General features: G+C 46.0%; 1 protein-coding gene across 1 annotated transcript in view; it reads left to right on the plus strand.

The window, feature by feature from the left end:
• LOC147603843 (histone acetyltransferase HAC1-like) overlaps positions 1-20472 on the plus strand; it is a 149744-nt gene that overhangs the window by 38290 nt on the left and 90982 nt on the right. The window contains exons 2-5 of the mRNA XM_086796331.1: positions 15971-16082; positions 16182-16602; positions 16685-16993; positions 17095-19019. Coding sequence (XP_086652457.1) covers positions 15971-16082; positions 16182-16602; positions 16685-16993; positions 17095-19019 — 2767 coding nt within the window. The remainder of the gene's footprint in view (positions 1-15970; positions 16083-16181; positions 16603-16684; positions 16994-17094; positions 19020-20472) is intronic.

The raw sequence follows: 20472 nt of genomic DNA on the forward strand, positions 1-20472 counted from the left end.
GTCTTTCATGCAAAGACGAAGCATGTGGATGTGAAGTATCACTTCATCCGAGAGGTGATAGAGAACAAGCAAATTCAGCTTGTTAAGATTCATACGGATGACAACCCGGCTGATCTGTTGACGAAGAGTTTGCCTCCGGAGCGGTTTGCTCATTGCAGACACTTGATGGGCATTGGATGAGGCCAGTTTCAGCCTTGATTTGGCCTTGTATATTATCATGTACATGCTGATTTTTTTTCTTTTCCTTTACTTAAGGGCACTTTGCCTTTAAGTGGGAGGTTGTTGGGGTAAAGGCGTTATGCCCACCCTTATAGTGTGTACAAGCCCATAAGTTATAGTACATAGTACACTTAGTACTTTTAATGTACTAAGTGCACTATGTGTACTAGTGCAATATACATGTGTGATAGGGGAGTCACACACTCATGCCATTGGTGAGTTGACTTATCCCCACAACTCTCTCTCTCTCTCTCTCTCTCTCCCTTGCTTCTCTGTGTATGTCTCCCACATGACCTAACCCTAACTGTTTCTCCCCATCAATTCTTTTGGTACCCACACTTGTTGAGTGGCGGGAGTTCTTTGAGAAACTCGCATAGGCATTTGTGGACAATGTTGTGGAGTACTTTTATTTTTCTTTAGCTTTTAAGTTTTGCATCATTGAGGAAGAGGCTTTGATTGTCAAGACACCCAAATTGGATTAGCACCCTTGTAGTAGCCTTGAGCTACAAATAGCTGCTTTTTCACCCACATTTTGATACCATTAAGATACCTTGATTTTGGCTGTTGTGGTGGTGGAGTTTTCTCTTTGGCTAAAGTGGAAGGTTTGGGCTCTCCTTCACATTGGTTGGCACTGGGGTTGCGGGTTTGAGACTCATGGGAGTTGTTGAGACGACAATGAGGCTTGAGTCTCTTGTGGAGTGATGGCTGATGAAGTTGAGGCTTTTGTGCATCCAACATATTAGTTGTGAGGGTGGTGGATGAAGAGGCATGGGTTCCTGGGCTTTTCCTTTGAGTTCCTATTTAGAGGTAGATGGTTGCACTTGGGGAACTTCTTCAAGAATAGTTCTTGATTGCGAGGTTTTAGCATTGGACTTTGTTGGTGAGGATGGAGTTAAAGGGGTAGATGCTTTATCAGACTCGATCATTGATGCAAATGGTAGGTCTTTATATAGAGGGGCTTTCGAGGAAGAGGCCTGTAGCGTTTTGCGCTCAGGATCATAGAAATCCATTAGGGTTGGATCCTCTTCCGTGCAGTATGGTAGTGTCAACTGTGTTATTAACCATCATGATGACCCTATCGCTAGCAAAGCACAGTGGTGCTTGGGCAGCAATAGTCCATTTATTCCCCAAGATCAAATCTGCAACACATACTCAACCACCTAGGAGGTTGGTTGGTGGTGTTCCACAAAGCGAGAGGGGATGGCAATCCTGTGAGCCAGATAGGTTCTCAGGCAACTGTCCCAAGGGAGGATTATCCTCCAAGGGGTGATGTGTGAGTGCCAGCCTCATTTCCCAGGAATGAAGACCAAGATACTGTTCAGAGTCAGGGCAAGAATGGATTGGGGACGGGAGGGAACAGATGCATAGATTTTATTTAGAGTCAGAGTGGTTTTGGAGACCGGGCCGGGTTTTCAGAGAAAAGGGTTTGCCAGGGATGGATGGATGACAGAGGGACTTCGGGAAAAGATTGGGATGATGACAGTCATCCAAGGAACAAGTTGGAATCCCGTCATCATGTTTAGTAGAGGGGGATGTCATGTGCATGACATGCTCATGTACATTCTCAGGGCTAATCTAGAAGGGGCAGCTAGAAAAAGACCATTAGAGCTAGGACTTGGAGCACAAGATACAGAAGTGGCTAGTGTGGACTTGAGGAGCAAGACTTGGAGGACTTAGAGGGCTCAGTCGGCTGTAAGGAAAATGGAGTCGGCTGTACCAGATGAGGTCGGTTGTAGCAGGCGCTTCAGTCCATGGAGAGGCGCAGCCTGACCAGCGTTTTATGGAATTCAAGCCAAGTCAGCTGGTCCGACAGCAGTCGGCCAACTTCTCCAATGTTCAAGAAGACTATATAAGGCATTGAGTGCTCATTGGTAGTCATTCATTCCTTTATGGAATGGATTTTTAGGGTCCTTAGTCTAGGACAGATTTGGGTGTATACCACCTTTTGTATGAAGGCAGCCTAGGGCTACAGAATTAGGTACCTTTTTGTTACCATATGAAATATACTGATTTTCCAGCCATATCTCTCTCTCTCTCTTCTCTCTCTTCATGTCTGCGTTTTGCATCAGCATGTCCTCAGTGGTGTTTAGGGCTGAAAGAAGACCCCAGAGCTTCCGTGTATTACAGGATGTGCCTCTCTTGGAGAGATGCGCTTGCAGCTATGTGCTGTGTAAGTGCTGGGTTGTAGTCTCACGCCCGGCGACTGCTGAAAACAGTCCTATGATTTGGCTGAGAGTCCCTTCTCCCACAACTAGCATTGATTGTGGTGGCTGGGTTGGTTGTTTAGCCACGAAATATCACATGGCTGTGTGCGTGACTTTGTGCATCATGGCACTGCCGCCCTCCCAGCGTTACGGTCTCCGAGCGTCATGGTGTTGTCGTCGGCTGTGTACACCACAAGAGACAAACTCTCTTTCCCTCCACGTCTTCAGCGCTTTCTTCACACTTTCAGCGTTTTCGAGCTCCGTTCCCAGCCTTCAGCGCTTTGGAGTTCCTTCCCTATATGCAACGTTCAACGATGAGGATGTTCAATGCTCTAACACCAGTGTAAGGGCAACCGTGGCCGCACAACTTCTTCACCAACACAAGGGTGCCGAGAGCTCTTGGTTCTCCTCCCAACCACAGCCAAAACTTCATGACTCTCTAAGATTGGACTCCACTCTTTTATTAGCTAGTAAGCTCTTCACATGTGCCCAGCCACTCTCACTAGTGTTCAGCCACTCTTGAGTCCGTACCCGGTCATTTTGGCTCCCCTAAACCCACCCGTGCCTTGCCCGGACGGTCGAGCTCTCTAGATTCCAACTAAATCCTTGTCATGACATATTGCACGGGAGTCAAGCCAAACTTGTTCTTCTTTGGCCCATTGTCCTTGATGAGGTATTTTCTGCTTTACCTCCTTTTGGGCTTCCCGAAAGTTCTTTTTAGGTGGCTGTCCATCTTTTTTGCAGGTTTGGGACAGCCCTCTCTTTGCCCTTAGAACCCCCATTATCCTACTTAATTTTAAGCACCAATTGCTATGAGCTGTTGAAGGGTGTGTTTCAGGTGCAATTCAATGCCCGAACAGTAGGCTGGTTGCAACCCGGAGCGAAACTTCCTTTTCTTCTCATCTTTGGAGAGATGCATAAAGGATGTGACCTCAAGCAAGACCTTCAAGAACTTGTTCACATATTGTTGTACACTCTCATTGCCTTTCTACTCAAGTCTATCCCACTTCTGTGTGAGAGTCTGCTCTACATTTGGAGGCAAAAACTGGGCATAAAATCTGTCTTTGAACTCTTTCCAAGTACAAATGGGGTCTTTGGTGGTCTTTTCGGTGATCCAACGATGTGCGGCCATCCCCTTCAAGAACATGCTTGCATGGCGGACTTTGGACTTCTCGGTGAATTCCTCATCAGTGAAAGCAATGTCAAATTGTGCCACAAATGCTAGCACCTTAGATGCATCATATTCCCCATGAAAGGCATCAAACTTGACAGATTTATCGCCTGCCTTAAACTCCTTGAGCTTTTTGGCATGTGACTCATGTTCTTCTCTGTTTCTCTTCCTGTTTGTTTGCAAAGAAGAAGGCTGGATGCGGTTTTGCAATTGTGTGAACTGTTATGAAAGAGAGAAAAAGCAAAAGCCTGTCGGCTGTTTGTAGGAGAGAGAGAGAGAGAGAGAGAGAGAGAGAGAGAGAGAGAGAGAGAGAGAGAGAGAGAGAGAGAGAGAGGAGATCGCCGACTGTTGTGGTGTAGCGCTTGTAGGCGCAGCCAAGGCGGATGCTCATCTGTAGTCGCAGGCGGGCCAGTTATGTGTGCAGGCGCAGGCTGGCACACATAACTGGTGCGCAGGCAAGTGCTGGTGCGCAGGCTGGCACAGGTGCTCCTATGTTGTGCAGGTGGCCAGTTATATGCACAAGCGCACGTAGGCAACTGGGCGCAGGCAAGCGCTGGTGCGCAGACAACACCCCCGGGTAGCAGCCGGAAACACAGGCAGGTACACGCAGGCGGCCGCATACGCAGGCGGGTACATGCAACGCACATGTGGCAGACAAGCAGGCGCAACAGAAATTCGAAAAGCAAGGCGTTAGTAAGGTTTTTTTTTAGATTTCCTTTTTTTTAAGGGAAAAAAAAAACTACGCTATCTTGCTTTCGTTTTTTTTTTGGCTAAACCTTAGTAAAGGGTTTAAAAACCCACTTTATGCTTTATAGGTTTTTTTTAAAAAAAGAAAACACAATATATATATATATATATATATATATATATATATATATATATATATATATATATATATATATATATATATATATATTTGCAAAAAAAAAAACACAAAAGCAAAAGCTAAAGATTGCTTTTGGGGAAACCTATATATTCCCCTTAAGCGGGCTTCTTGCCACACATCTCTCAAGTTCTCAAGCTCTCGAGTTCCCTAGCACTCTTATTGTGCAAGATCAATTTTTCTCTCACCTTGTCCTCTTCACAATGTCGACCCAAGAATCCGAGTTGGAGCCCCTTTCCGAACGTGAAGACCTGCCGACTACGGGAGATACCGATGCCAATCTTTTCGACGATTATGTGTCAAAATCAGATTTCCAAGAATTTAAAGTTGCTTTCAAAGCTTCTTCCTCGGAACGTCAAGCACAAATCGCCGCGTAGATGCAGGCTTTGCAGAACTCCATCTCTTTGTTGACCACTACCCTATCTACTCTTTCCGGTATAGATACCTTGGCATCTGCTTTAGGCCCCAATATTACTCCGGAACAGTTTGGGGGCGAGCAAAAGCAGCGTACCAAGGAGATAGTGGACACTTGGCTACATAAGTGGCAAGTCCATTTTCAGTTTCATCCATATGACGATGGAAAAAAGATCCAATTAGCAGCAGGTTTCCTCTCAGGCAAAGCTTTGCTTTGGTGGAAGGAACTGAACCCTAAACCAACGACTTGGGAACAGTTCGAAGACGTCTTCAAGAAAGAATTCCTCAAGAAAGAGGATGACTATGATGTTGTTGCTCGGTTTACTACTTTGACGATGATCTCGCACAACCTCACTTATGAGGTATACCTCCAGAAATTTAGGGACTTGCAGATGAAAGCTACGAAGATGGATCCCACAACTCTTTTGTCATTCTTCGTAGCCGGTTTACCCAACTCATATCGTTTACAGGTTAAAAATAACAAATGCAAAACCTTGGACGAGGCCATTCATTCCGCTCGTATCTATGATGATACAATGGTCTCTTCCAAGTTTTACCGAGCAGGGGAACAAGCACAAAAGGAAGCTCTCTGCACCAATGGCTAGCACGACTGAAGGAAAGTCTTCGGACCAACCTTCAAAGAATTCAACTTCGACACCAGCGAAGAAGAAACGTCTCCTTAAAGCTTTTAAGCTCAAGAAGGAGGTAGGTTGTTTCATTTAAGAAGAAAAAGGACACATGTGTAACGAGTGCCCGAAGCAAAAGGGTGCAAAGACCAACGCCGGACCCAAGCCAAAGGCAGCTAACTAGTTGTCTTTGACAGGTACGTCAGTTATTGTACTTTCTCGCACTAATACATGTTCTGATTGTCTGTTCAACTCTTAAGTTTTTGGCTTGCATGATCTTCTCCGAGTTTATGGAGGAGTGAATGGCCATAGAATCCACATTCTTCTAGATCTTGGCAGCTCACACAACTTTGTTAACGACAAACTTGTGCAGAAATTGGGTCTTGATACGACACCCAACGATCATACCTATGAGGTACGCCTACCTGCGGGTCGGCAAGTATGGGATCAAAAGGTGGAGATGCTACCAATCCGGATTGAGGACTACAAAGATACTCTGGAATGCTATATTTATGCACCTAGAACATGTAGACTTATTATTAGGGATTGAGTGGTTTAAGACTCTTTAAGTCCAGATAGATTGGTCTAGTCATATTTTTTCTTTTGAACATAGGAACACCCAGTATAGTATCTTAGGTGATTGTATACATCCCTCTCAAGGACCTCTTGTAAGTACAGTTGATTTTGGTAATATAATGGATTCTTCTTTGTATACTGCTTTCCATTGTGTATTGATTCCACTTTCTTCATTTCTCATACCTTCTATGGATGTCAATGAATTAAGTGTATTTGAAAGCAAAGAATTAAAGAAGATACTTGATTCGTTTCAAGATGTATTTCCTAAGGAATTGCCATTGGGCTTACCGCAGTAGATCATCGTATTGACCTGGTCCCTGGTGCTCACCCTGTTAGTATTCCACCTTACAGGATGAGCCAAGCTGAGGAAGATGAGTTGGCTAAACAACTCGAAGATTATTTGAGGATGGGCTAGATCCGTCCAAGTAAATCAACTTGGGGTGCATCTGTGTTGCTTAGGAGAAAGAAGGACAACACCTGGAGAATGTGTATAGATTACAAGAGATTAAACAAGCTGACAATTAAGAACCGTTATCCTCTCCCTAGATCAGATGACCTGATTGACCGGTTTGCAGGAGCGAAATATTTCATGAAGATAGATTTACGTACTCGCTATCACCAGATACGTATTTATGAAAGGCATGTCGAAAGAACCGCCTTTCGGACTAGGTATAGCCATTACGAGTTTCTCGTATTACCTTTTGGGTTGACCAATGCTCTAGCCACTTTCCAGCAAATGAACGATCTTTTTCGTGACCATTTGGAAAAATTTGTGGTTGTGTTCCTGTATGATATTTTGATATATACTCTTGAGGATCACGTTAGACACCTCACGATTGTCTTAACTATTTTAAGACAGAATCTATTATATGCTAAATTAAGTAAATGTGAGTTTTTCATGACAGACATCATTTACTTGGGACACAAGATCACTAGAGATGGGTTGAGCATTGACTATGACCTACACCTAGACCTGTTGCGTTTGAAAGTAAAAAGCTACACGACACTCAATCTCGTTGGCCAACCCTTGAGAAAGAGCTTTATGTTGTGATTCACGCTCTCAAGATTTGGAGACATTATGTACATGGCTCCAAGTTTGTGGTATTGACTGATCATCAGTCAATCAAGTATGTGTGTGATGCGGACGATTTGAGAGGAAGGAAAGCTCAATGGACTGAATTAATGCAAGATTTTGATTTTGAGATTCGTTATAGAAAAGGGTCCATGAATAGTGTTGCAGATGCGCTTAGTCGAATTAGAGAGGTGAATACTTTGTCGTTCACCTAGATTTCTACTGACTTATTTTAGTCATTGAGAGGGCTTTGCAGGACTGATAGTTATTTTGGTCCATTTTGGCAGAAGATCCAGGACGGAAGCTCATTGATTGATCAAGACTCGATGACTGAGCAGCCTACCATTCAGGCTACAGGAGGCCAGTGGATGTTTCGGAATGGTTTACTATTCCGTAATGACAAAATTTGTGTACCACAGATCCCGGACATTCGTTTCAAGATTCTTAAGGAGTGTCACGATGCCCCTTCTGCTGGACACCTTGGGGTACACAGGACATAATCGTTAGTGAAACATACTTTTTATTGGCCAAAGATGAAAGGGTATGTAGAAGATTATGTTCTCAAGTGTCATGTTTGTCAAGCAAATAAAGCTGAACGCTTTAGACAGGTTGGGTTGTTGCATCCTTTGCAAATCCTAGGTAATAAGTGGAAAAGTATTTCCATGGATTTTATTACCGGATTGCCAAGAACACATCATGGCCACGATTCTATTTGAGTTGTGGTAGTTTGCTTGACAAAAATGGCTAGATTTTTACTGACCCGGAAAACCATTACAGCTACGCAATTAGCAAGGTAGTTTATCGAGCAATTGTTTAGATTGTATGGGTTACCGCAGGACATAGTCAGTGATAGGGACTCTAAGTTTACGACTGATTTTTGAAAACTTGTTTTTGAGAAGTTGGAAACAACTTTAAATTTGAGTTTCTCAGATCATCCTCAATCCGATGGCCAGACTGAAAGAGTGAATCAGATTTTGGAGGATATGCTTCGGGTATATGTATCCAAAAGACAGAGTTCATGGGAGAATTATCTTCCTATGTTAGAATTTGCATATAACAGTACTAAGGGTACGAGTACAGGTTTTAGTCCTTTCATGCTTATATATGGTTTTCAACCTAGATCACCTGCTACAGAGGGATTCTCAGGACTTTAGCATGATGCAGTACATAATTTTTTGCAAGATATGCAAGAAATGTTACAAGTTGCGAAGGAATCTATTAGAAGTGCTCAAGACCGAGACATATTTTATTCTAATAGACATCGTTCACCTAGAGAGTTCTTTGAAAGAACAATGGTGTATTTGCGAGTTCCGAAAGATTCGAAGACTTTATAGACAGGTCGATCTACGAAATTATCCCCTAGATACTGTGGATGATTTCATATTACACGACGGATTGGTTCAGTTGCATATGAATTGGATTTGCCTTCTCATGTGGAAGTTCATCCTGTATTTCATGTTAGTAGACTTAAGGAAGTACTGGGTGGAACAGACCAGTTAGTTACTCCTCAAGAAATCATAGATGTCGGGGACATGACATTCGTTCCACACGAACCTGAAAACATTCTTGGATTTCGTGAAAGAAGATTGCGGAATATGCTTATCACGGAATACAAGATCAATTGGAAGGATCGTGTTGAGGAGGACGCTACATGGGAGACATTGACTACTCTTCAAAGAGATCACCCTGGCTTTTTAGTGAGCTCAGGAGTGAGCTCTTAGAGGAAGGGGAGTATGTCATGTGCATAGTGTGTATCTACCGTGTGCTACACGCACACAAGACTAGCTTCGAGGTTGGGGAAGGTTGGAGCTAGGCAGGCTGATTGGCGAGCTGAGTTAGGGATAGACTAACGGGCGGGCACCCAAGTATGGACGGGCAGGCGTCCAAGTGTGGACGGCCGATGACCGGCCAAGAGCCTATAAAAGGGTGGCCAAGATTAGTCATTAGTCATATAGAGTCTCGCGTGACTTTGTGAGAGCTCTATAGTCAGGAGCCTAGATCTAGTGCAGACGTGCACCTACTTCATGCAGCCAAGGCCTGATGTAGTCTCGAGGTCCGCGAGGGTAGCTTCGTGGCGGTATGGGACGTCACAAGGTAGAGATTGGTCGGTACGTCCATCTAGTTAGCTCAGCTCGTGGCTCGGTGGGGAGAGCCAAGTCTTGTGGGCTTGCCTACGGCTGTCGAGGTTGGGAGGTGAGTCAGGCCTTGGTTTGTTTGCAGGTTTCGAGCCATGTACCAGGAGCGTTCCACGAGGAGATCCTATGTGGATTTGACACCCACCGACCTTCATTGGCTCTCAAAACTTGAGAGAACAGTCAAGGCAAGCATAGGGACAATAAGATCTCATAGAATCCCAATGAGAGAGATAGCAGGTACGCTATACACAAATCAAGGAAGAACAACAATAATAATCTGCTGTATCAATTTGGTTGCAGTCCTTACCTTGTGGGAAAGAGATATTGTCATAACCAGCTCCTCTATGACATAGCTCTTGTTTCAGTCCACTGTATGAGAGAAAAAGTCGAGTGCTTCAGTCCATCGGATGGAAGAAAGAATTGGGTGCTTCTATCCACCGGATGAGAGATGAATCAGGTATCTTCACTTTAGTCGGCTGGGAGATAGAGAGGGAGAGAGACGGGTTCCGTTTTAGCACCCGGGAACAGAGAGAGACACGGGTTCTGTTTTAGCACGCCAAGAAGAGAGAGGGAGTCGGGTTGGCAAATGTTCTTTTCCTGTACGTGGCCCCTATCCAACCTCTCTGCGTGTGCTTATTAAACATAGCATGTTTTGTTTACATTAAACTTTCTTCAAATGATTTTTTGGACACCCAATAAGTTGTGCCCTTGTCACTTTAAAATATTGTCCACCCACTTACTATTATGTGTGAACCCGCAAGCCTTATAATTTCAAAGGTTAGAAAAACAATATTAAAATAAATGAATACACCATACGTACCACTTGTTCACATGCAACGAAACATGTGAAAAGATAGGGCAAGCTTCACGGCTCATTGGTAGGCATCCCCGCTCAGTAAGTGTCACATCATAGCAGGCAAATACACAAATACAAGTCACATAAAAAGAGTTTCAGACATGCAAAGATGGATGCATGTGCACATGTAATGGACGAAATCTCCCTTTTATGAAACTTGTACAAAACATTTAGTCGGGCACAAAACTGGCGCGACAGAATGTGAAAACCATGGCCTTTCTATGGAGTAACAGTCCCATAGGCAAGAGATGATACAATCACGGGTCCTTCCATGGAGTGACAGTCCCATGGACAAGGTACCTTCCTGATCATACACGGGTGGCATAATATTGGCTCCCATCCATATGACACGATCTTGGTCACACACACATGGCATGGAATTGGCTCTTGTCCATGTGACACAAAGTACCTGTGTAACTTGGTTGAACACAATGCTAATCAATACACTTAAATACACTAAGATTTGATGGACACTTGCTCAAAATACAAGAAGTAAATCGCTGAATTGACAAGAGACACACAATGAGCCGGAACGGCCGACCCCTCCCTCAAATAAAGCATATTGATCTTGGGAGAATCAAGTACATAGTGTCATGGGCATTTTTGACCAGATTTCCATACCAATGCATGTGAATACAATATTGCAAACAAGTGGTTGTCGATGTAGACTTGCAACCCACACTACCCTCTCAAGTGCCCATGTTCCTTACCATCTGCTCTCTATTGTTCCACCAACACATGGTAGCAACAATCTGCAAGAGAGCACGTAGGACAAGAGAACACTACATAGGGTATGTGATCTTGTAATCCGGTTCCTCCCTCCTGCTACTTGCTCCCATATTTAAGCATCAAAGCTTACCAATAGCAAGTAGAGTCGATGACAGCGGAAGTCTTCGCGATGGAAGTCCTTGGAGTGTTGAGATCTTTGATTTGTCGCCTTTCTTCGCGACAAAAGTCTTCAAGAGGATGAAGGGAACCTTGGGAAAGCTTCCCCTATGGTTCAACTTGAGAAAGGAAGGCTGAAATTAGGGTTTTCAGCAAAAAGACCAGAAATTACAGTAAAAATGAGAGCTGTTTTGCTGAATTTCAGTCATTGGGAGTGAGTAGGAGAGTGATTAGCACTTGGAAACACTCTTGGAAGCTTGGAAAACACCCTAGCAAGTTGGGTATGGCTATGGAGAGCTTGGAAATGGTGGAAAAATAGAGTTTTCAGCCTCCAAAAATCTTCATGAAGAGAAAACACGAATTTTCTCTTAATAAGTGAATTGGGGTCCAATCAGGTGAAGGGACATTGGGAGATGCCCATTTATGAGTAAAAGGGGAGGATCAGGTCCTGGACATTGAGTCTTGTCCGCCTCGGGACTTCAGTGAGTGTGAACTTGGAAGCGGTCATAATTTATAAATGACTTTTGGGCGCCCAAACTTTAATGAAGTGGGAACGCACTCACTTATAAATATTGGCCAAGTCCTAAGGGCTATTTGAGCCTAGATTGGGTAATACTTACCACCTGTTCACATGCCACACAACCATGTCAGCAGACAGTTTCACACGCACGGTTCACGGGCGGGCGTCCCCTTACCCGGAACTACACATTGGTCAAGCAAGCATGAAAACAGTATGCAATTTCATTTGCAAGCAAGCACATAAAGATGCTATGCAATGCAGCATTGGTATGGACAAGCCAAGTCTACAGTATCACATGAGTGGCATCAATCCCCGGCATAAACAACTGCCATGGACACCAGTCCAATGTACATACATGATAAGAAAGCACGGGTGGACCAATTGGGTGGCCAAATGGTGACAACCTGTCCTTTCACATGAGACACCGGCCTAGTCTCATCTCATGTAAACGTGGCACAAATCTGGTTGCTCTATGGAGTGATAGTGCCATAGAAGTGGCACCAGAAATGGAGATGGACCAAATGGGCGGCCAAATGGTGACACCGCACCAGATGGGCACAAATCCTGCCCCCCATGTGGAGGCACTCTGTCGGAGCCTTGGAATATGCACACTCTTGACTCCACCTATCACAATGCAGGTATCTGTAGAAGGGAGGAAGGGGTACTGCCACTGAAACATGAAGAAACACAAAAAGGAGCACCTCCAGGCTGGAGGACACCATCTCCCTTGCTAGGTCTTTGTGGCCAGAGCCACCCACCTTCATCCATGGCCTAGAAGTGAGTGAGCACGTCGGTCATATGCAAATCATGGAGATGATGTGAGAGCTCTATGGCTTGCCCACGAATAGCGGTAGACATTGACTCCGTGCTCCAATCCGTCCTCGGTGTTGCACTTAGGGGAAAGGAGGTGGTCATCACGCGACTCTCTAGAGTGGAAGGGCTGGAGTGATGTAGAACCACACATATACGAATGGGACCAAAGGGGACTCTGGAGGGAGAGCCCGCATCGGAGATGGAGCAATGGCGATCTCTACTGGCTCCATGAAACATTGGATCAAGTGGTGAACCAAACTAGCTTGTTGCCTCCTCTCCGGGTTAGGCGCAGCCAGAGGGTGGCGGGAGTTCTTTGGTGAGGCGGGAAGGAAAGAGGGGGGAGGGTAGGGGCCGTGGGGAAAAAGGGTTCGCATGCGAGGGAGGGGAGTCCAGGGTTTGTGAGGACAGGCTTGCCGGAGGCTCAAGGGTCAGAGGGCCTCACGGGAATTTGGATGCTTGGAGCGGGAGCGTAACGAGGCAGTGGTCTCTAGAAAGGGGGGGCTGGAGAGGGCATCAGTGTCAGGGGCTATTGAGATGAATGCTTGTATAACGGTTCTCTAACAAAACCGTATCCTCTTCAGGCCTGTTAGATTGGCATGCCTGGTGGTGCCGCTCTACTCTGGAGATTTGATGATGGTTCCGCCTCGGGCCAACAGTGCCACTCTCCTACACCGGGATCCTCTGAGGCTGGGCTCTAGGGCTCTAACGCCTGGGGGCTAGTACCCTCCCCACCCCCTTGATGAGGATCTGAACTAGAAACCAGAGGGGGGGGGAGGGGGGGGGGCCAGTGGAGGCGCCGCGCCCTCTTGGATTGGCGGCGAGGACAAGCTCTAGCAAGGTGTCCCATCTGCCGGCAAATGAAACATTGGGCTGGGAGGCCAGAGTACTCAACTCTCTGCAGAATAGGACCTCCCCGGAAGCAAGGAAGCCATATGGCATGAGGAATCGACTTCGGAGCGGCTATGCAGATATGAAGAGATGGAATCCCGGCTGTCCGAGCTAGGATCGAAGAGGCAGTGGGATCCCAATAACACCACCTATCACCGGGAGGAGAGGAAGGTATTCCTTCCTAAGACCAAGAAAGCAAATTGTCACGGGATAGCGTGAGATGCCAGCTAGAGGGTTGCACGTTGGGCCAAAGCCGTGTTGCCACCTCTCAAAGAAGGCATAGGCCATACGCAATGCGACAGGGCTCAGCTTCATGACTCTGGCCGATGCTGTAGGCGAATCAAGCTTAACTTGGTAGTATCCATGCCCCAAGGGATGAATATTAGTGATCTTTCCAAGCTCGCCTGCAAAAGGTCCGTGAGTTGTCCACGTGCCGGGCGGCTACCCACAATCTTGCAGACCAAGGTGGAGGCCGGCGACGACTATTGAAGCGAGGAGTTGGAGGTCTGCTTCTGATAAAGAAAGGCAAGGAATGGCGGCCTCTGTCAGGGATGACGGAGTGGCTGCCATGGAGTCCTCCCCTAGAGGTTTGAAGACCAGAAGTTGCTGACCCTTACCATAAAGAGAAACTGCCTGAAAGTTGAACACACTTGCTTAGGGAGATGATGAAGAGGATTTTCTTTGTTTTTTTTGTGGTGGTGGTGGTGGTGGCGTGAAAAAAGGGGCACGGGAGCAGGGTGGCTCATGGTCGGGAGGAGGAGGCGGCACAAGGGAAGGCGAGCAGGCGGACAGGAGGGCAGGGCGGCACGAAGGAAGGAGAGGGCAGAGGAGGAGAGCTCAGGCGGGAGGCGCGCACAGGGGGGAGGCGGAGGGCAGCAAGGCGGGAGGCCGTGGGGAGGAGACAACCGACGGTGAGAGGGGGGGGGGGGGGGGGATGCGCACGAGGAGAGGGGCTGGGTGTAGTTAGCAAAGGCTAGGAGGCGGAGGGCAACGGTGATGGAGGGTGGGTGTGCACACGGGGGAGGCTCCAGCAGCTCGATCGTTCTTTTCTAGTCCTATCAATGCACGGGCAATTTCTTTGGCATTATGATAAAGGTTAGGGAACTTATATGGATGCTAGGGTGGAATTTGTGAATTCGAGGTAGGGCTTACGGTTATGGTTCGTCTCCTATTTGGATTTACGAGGACGTAAATCTAAAAGAAGGGGGAGATAATGTTATGTCCCAAGCTGGTCTAGGGCCAATATTAACCAGGGTTTGTATAACCTGTGGTTAAGGGATAAGCTAATCCATGGTTAGGGTCAGGGCTTAGCCGGGCATAGGGGCCAATAGGACCTTCCCACAGGGCAAGGGGCAAGGATGAGGTCTGAATTAGCCTAGAGTCAGCTAAAAGCGAGAAAGCTATTAAAGGGCTGACTGCTAAACATAGCCTGGCTAGCCTATAAAAGAGTGACTTAGGCTCACTTCTAGATATGAAGAGGGATCTCTTGCATTGGAGGAGCTCCACTAAGGCGAAGGACCTCTAGGCCAGGTGTAGCTGGAGGCAGGCGGGCGGTCGGTGGTATGGGACACCATGACGTTTCTGTGGAGGCCTGGCTGGCTCATGATAGATTGGACCTCAGGCTTGGTGGGTGGCTCTTGAATGGAGCCTATGTCTGTGTGGTGAGCCTCTAGCCACTATCCATGTCATTGATCTGTTGATCTGACGCGAGCTTTGAGTTACCCTTATGTTACCCTTAGAGGGTTGTAATATGGGAGCCTTTATTCTTATGTGTTCCAACTTCCCCTTGTTTTAATGCTTAATCGCAGGTTAGTTATTCTGGGGGCTTTATAAAGGCTTATCTGCTTTTCTGTTAGGCGGCCACCTAGGAGGGTATCACAGTTCCCTTACAGCGCATCCATATGACCTACTTACATGGATGCATGTGGCTCTTAGATCCCACCTGTGTGGCAGTGGCTGTAGATTGAACATGGTGACTTGGATGTAGACTGTAGTGGGACCTGGAGGAGGAGAACTCAAGGGATCCTACTGCACGGCCAGCCCTCCCTGGGTTTTCCTCCACCTACTCAGCCTGCCTTAGGCCAGATCCAGAGTCCAGACTTATGAAAGAGTTTTCACTTGTAGTGGCAGTTTTTTTGGTTAAAATACAGCATGTTTCATTGGCATGTGCCCTTGCAGCAGGAAAGCACGTGACACTGAAAGATGAACCAATGAATTTTCACTTAATAATTCAGCCCACACTATGAGGAGTGAAAATACGTTGCATAAGAGCATGCCATGCATAAATCATGTGAATGTGCTGCTGTGGGTGTACATTTCGCATTAAGGGCTGAAGATGCCCAACACAAAAAACACAACCAACAAAACAATTTCTCTCTCTCTCTCTCTCTCCCCCCCCCCCCCCTCTTTCCTCCCACGTGGCCGGCCGCGGCGGCCCCTATTTTTTTCCTGCGAAAAAAAAACCTAAATCTCCCTCTTCCCCAAAAAGTAAAAAAGGAATTGTATCTTGTATTCAAATAAATTAGGAGATACAAGCCATTTTTTACAATGATGGACTCTCTGATCTGGAGCTCATTGCATGTGTCATACCACCTCAGATAATTGTAAGAAAGTTGGCTTTTGAAGATGACACACCCCATGGATATTTATCATTTTTCCTCCCTTCTATATCAGTGTGTTGCTTAGCTAATGATCACTCTCTTTTCCAGCTTGCTTCTTTTTCAAAAACGCAAGCCTCGGGTTTCTCAGGAATGGCAGCAAAAACTTCCCAGTTTTGTGAAGGGTTTGGAAGAATCTCTTTACCGTGATGCCTCTTCTAAGGTATTCGTTCTTCTAAGCAGCCCCTTGCAAACCTGACTCAGTATAGCTAAAGTATTGATTCAACTCTGCTTGTTCTTATGGTCCCTATTCTTGGCTCAGGAGGAGTATTCTGATTTGTCTACGCTGGAGCAACGTCTTCAAGCTGTAGTAAAACGAATTGCGCCATCACGAAACAACCCTAATGTTGCAGCAAGTGGAGTGAATGCTCCAACATCTTCTATGATTCCAACCCCAGGAGTTACTTCAGCTTTAAATGGAAGCACCATAATGCCTACTCCAGGGAATGAAATTACTGGAGTGCCAACCCCAGGGTCAGGTGCAATAAATACGAATTCCAGTGGAATAGGCAACACGGTGCCATGCAGTGATGCTTTCCTGCTGCAAGGGCATGGGATGACATCAGCCGGCAATGTAAGCAATATGGTTCCAACTCCTGGCCTTGGCACCCATCTGTTCACATGGGTTGAGCCTTCTACTGCAATGACAGGAAATTTGGGGAATTCTATGGCATCGGCTCAGGGTAAGGCTTCTATTTTCATTAGCAAAACTGTTGGTAGCAACATTTGAAGCATGTGTGACCAGATGATTCATTGATACTGCAGGATCTGTTCAGCTGCAGCAACAATCATATAGTTCTGGATCAAGTGGGCACATGCATAGGAATGCAAATGGCCAGTTGGGTGGGAATTTGACCAGTAACATGCAGCGAAAGAATTCTTTGTCTTTTGGATTCGTAAATGGTCGTACCAGCAATGGGCTGCAACTCATGGGCAACGGGCAGCACCTATTGAATGGGAACCTTGGTTTTCCTAATCCTCCCATGTATATGAATCCTGTTCAGAATGGTGACATGCCTGTACAGGCTCAGCAGCATATGAATCAGCAACGGCAGCAGCACATGTCTGTGCAATGTAAGTTTGTGAACTTGTCTTTTTAAGTAAAATATTCTTTTTAATCTACAATATATAAAATTTAAATGAAGAAAGGGGCCTTGGGGGGTTGTAAACTGCAGCTGCTATTCCAAGTCAGATGGTTACAAGGCTCGGTGATGGTTATGTTATGAATGCCACCAACTTTACAGCACCTGACAATTTCTACAATTTGGTCTCAAATGGTCTCTCATCCAGCAGCCTGGGTATGCACTCTCAGGGATTGCAAGCATCTAAAATGATACCTGTTCCTGGTTTGCCTTCTCAGCAATCGAACATGCAGTCACAACATCAACTTCAACAGCCTCAGTCACAAGCAGATAAGTTTTTGCAAGTGAATTTTCAGCAAAAAACATTGGGGCCTGCAAGGAATCAACAGCAACAGGATCTAGTCAAAACAAAAACACCTTGCCAGGCTCAGACATCCTCGGACTTTCTTGGAAAAAAACAAACAGGTGTAGAGGAGGAGAATCATCAGCTATCAGGTTCTGCACCTTCTTCGACTTCGTTGCTTCAAGCTTTACCTGGCCGACAGGTCCGTCTTGTGCAGCAGACCCAAAATTCAACACATCAGCAACAGCTGCAGATACCAAGTGAGCATCATCATCATATGAATCAGCAAGCAGAAGAACATTCTTGGCAGTTACATGCTCACACCAAGGAACAAGATCAGCCTTCATTTAAGCCCCAAGACAAACAGCAGCATCAGTCACAGAAAGAGCCAAATATGCAGCAGCAGCAACAGTCTGTACATCATCAGCTGCAGCACACACAACAAAGCATGCAGCAAGATTCTACCGTAAATTCACAACAGCTGCAGGAATTGCAACAGTTTGAGAACTCGCATCAGTCTGAAGCTCAGCAATCACTGAAATTACTTCCACAACAGCCTCAGCAGCAAGTTTGTAGCCTTGAAGTTGCTGAGGAGTCACACAGGTCACACCAACTAGCTGAAAATGGTGGTGCTTCAGCACCGCAAGCAGTAAATAATTCAGATGCTACAGGAGGGAAATTCTCAACCAGTGTAACTGCAGATCTTCAAAGGGCTCAGCAATATCAAAAACAACAACGATGGCTTTTATTTCTGCGCCATGCAAGCAAATGCACTGCTCCTGAAGGACAATGCCAGTCAACACCACATTGTCATACTGCTAGACAATTGTGGGAGCACATTACCAAATGCAATGATCGGGATTGCCAATTTCCCCGCTGTCAGCCCTCACGAACACTTATTAAACATCATCAGCTTTGCCGTGACACTCAATGTCCAGTTTGTGCTCCAGTTCGCCAAAAAATCGCTATGCAGCGAATGCAAGCTGCCCAAGGCCAAGCTGCACAAGCAAATGGCTGTACTTCTCCCACAATGGCAAATGCTGCAAACGCTTCTTGCCAGACTGGGACTTTATCTGGAGTGGTGAATGCAGATTCATTGTCCAGCAAATGTTCAAACATGCCTACTGGCACTGTGGATGTGCAACCACCTTCAGCCAAGCGAGCAAAGCTTGAACCAACAGAATTAGTTGATGTTCCTCCTAGTGTCTTTGTGGGAGCTCCTAAGATTGAACCGAGTATTAGTTTACCCTCTCAGACAAAGGCAACGCTGCCTGTTACATCTATTGTCAAAACTGAAGCCCATACAGTTTCAGTCAAAGTCGAAGGGAATGGATCAGGAACAGGGACAGTTAAGTCAGAAGCACAGAGTTTGTCCACTGCTCAGTCAGGAACTCAGCTAAAACCTGAGGGAAGTAACCAGTTCAATGCAGAGCCAGGAGTCAAGCTGATACAACCTTTGGCTGCTAAAACTGAGTCATCCAATGCAGCTTCAAACAAAGCTTCTGTTCAAGTTAAGCAAGAGGTGAAGCAGGAATCAGCTGTCTCTCCTGCCCCTGATCCCGCCAGCAATGCTAAAGGTAGCAAGCCGAAGATTAAAGGTGTTTCACTTACAGAACTTTTTACTCCGGATCAGATTAGAGAGCACATTCTTGGCTTGCGTCAGTGGGTGGGTCAGGTATTTGTTAATTCTCTCAGTTACATAGATTTTTAGTGTGCCTTGATAAAAGGCAGGTTCAAGCAATAGTTTGTATGTTGTGCTTAGAGATCATTTCAAAAAACTAGCCAAAAATAGTACCCTGCCCATTCTTCTAAAGTCATTGTCTGTCGGTCTCTTCTTGGCATACCTCTGAGTGTATGTTTCCTTTTTCATTTTTATTTATGCTCTGTTTAGGTTATAGGGGACAGCTATGCATCTCCCACGATAGTTATCACTCATATTGTATCATCATTTGTCTCATGGGCCATCCCATCCGTGCCCCCCCCCCCCCCCCCCCCCCCCAAAAAAAAAAGGAAAAAAGAAAAAAACTCTCAGATCCTATGTAACATCTTTTTGGTCTCAGATCCTTTGGGTATTTTGTAGATGTTAATAAAGTCTCTCTCTCTCTCTCTCTCTCTCTCTCTCTCTCTCTCTCTCTCTCTGCCTGTGCGCCCTCTACTCACCGTCCGCTTTGCCCTCTGCTTCCGCAGCTCGTTCACTCTGCCAGGGTCGCCCTCTGCCCGCCCGTCCCGCTTCGCCTGCGCCCTCTGCTCCGCACTCCCAACCGTGGACTAATGGTTGAACCATCAACCAGAAGCCACTCCCACCCTTACTTTATTGTGCATCGGGCTGGCTCCCGTCTTCACCCGTGTCCTTGAGCCCAACTTGAGAAAGGCAAGCCAAAAATGACCATATTGAGCAGGTGGGATGGATTGCAAGGGGAATTGGAAAAAGTGCTCTTCAAGAATGATGCCCAGGTCAATGCAACTATAGAACCAAATGGACGCAATGTGCTTAACAGAGAATGCCTACGACTGCTGAAAGAAATTTTGACTATTGAGGAAGATCACCGCGAATGGGAGATGACAAAAATACGAGAGGAGATGGCTAAGATGAAGGAACGTCATGTTAGATAGTTAGATGGAATGGAGAAAGAGATTGCTAGGCTAAATGAAGAAATACAGGACTATAAGAAGGAAGAAGGAGAAATCAGTCCCCCTCCATCCTCTTTGAAGTTGTGGACCTCAAGGTGAAGCTTCAAGAGGACATTGTGGAGACCAAAAGCGAGATTGAACGAGGGTTGGCTGTAGTACTGAAGAAAGAAGTTGAGAAGGAGTGGGCATGCCCACTATTATTTATGACATGATTGAGGAGAATAAAAGAATGAGATTCGGGAATTACATGTGCGTGTGGTTGGACTGCAAGAAGAGGAGTCTGCCAAACCACACATGCCCTCCCAGTACTACTCAAATTCAAGGACACCACCAGCTGGCAAGCATTCTTGGATCATAGAGCAGCTCTCAAAGGTGAGAAACTTTATCTTGGTGATGACCTCACTTCCACACAAGAAAGTGGGCAGTTTATAGAGATGGCAAGGTCATCATTGCATCACTTTCTATGGGAGATACCTCCCACAACTTGGCTCACACCA

Source organism: Cibotium barometz, chromosome 63 (genome assembly GCF_041138505.1).
Source record: "Cibotium barometz isolate CiBa-2024 chromosome 63, ASM4113850v1, whole genome shotgun sequence".
NCBI lineage: Eukaryota > Viridiplantae > Streptophyta > Polypodiopsida > Cyatheales > Cibotiaceae > Cibotium > Cibotium barometz.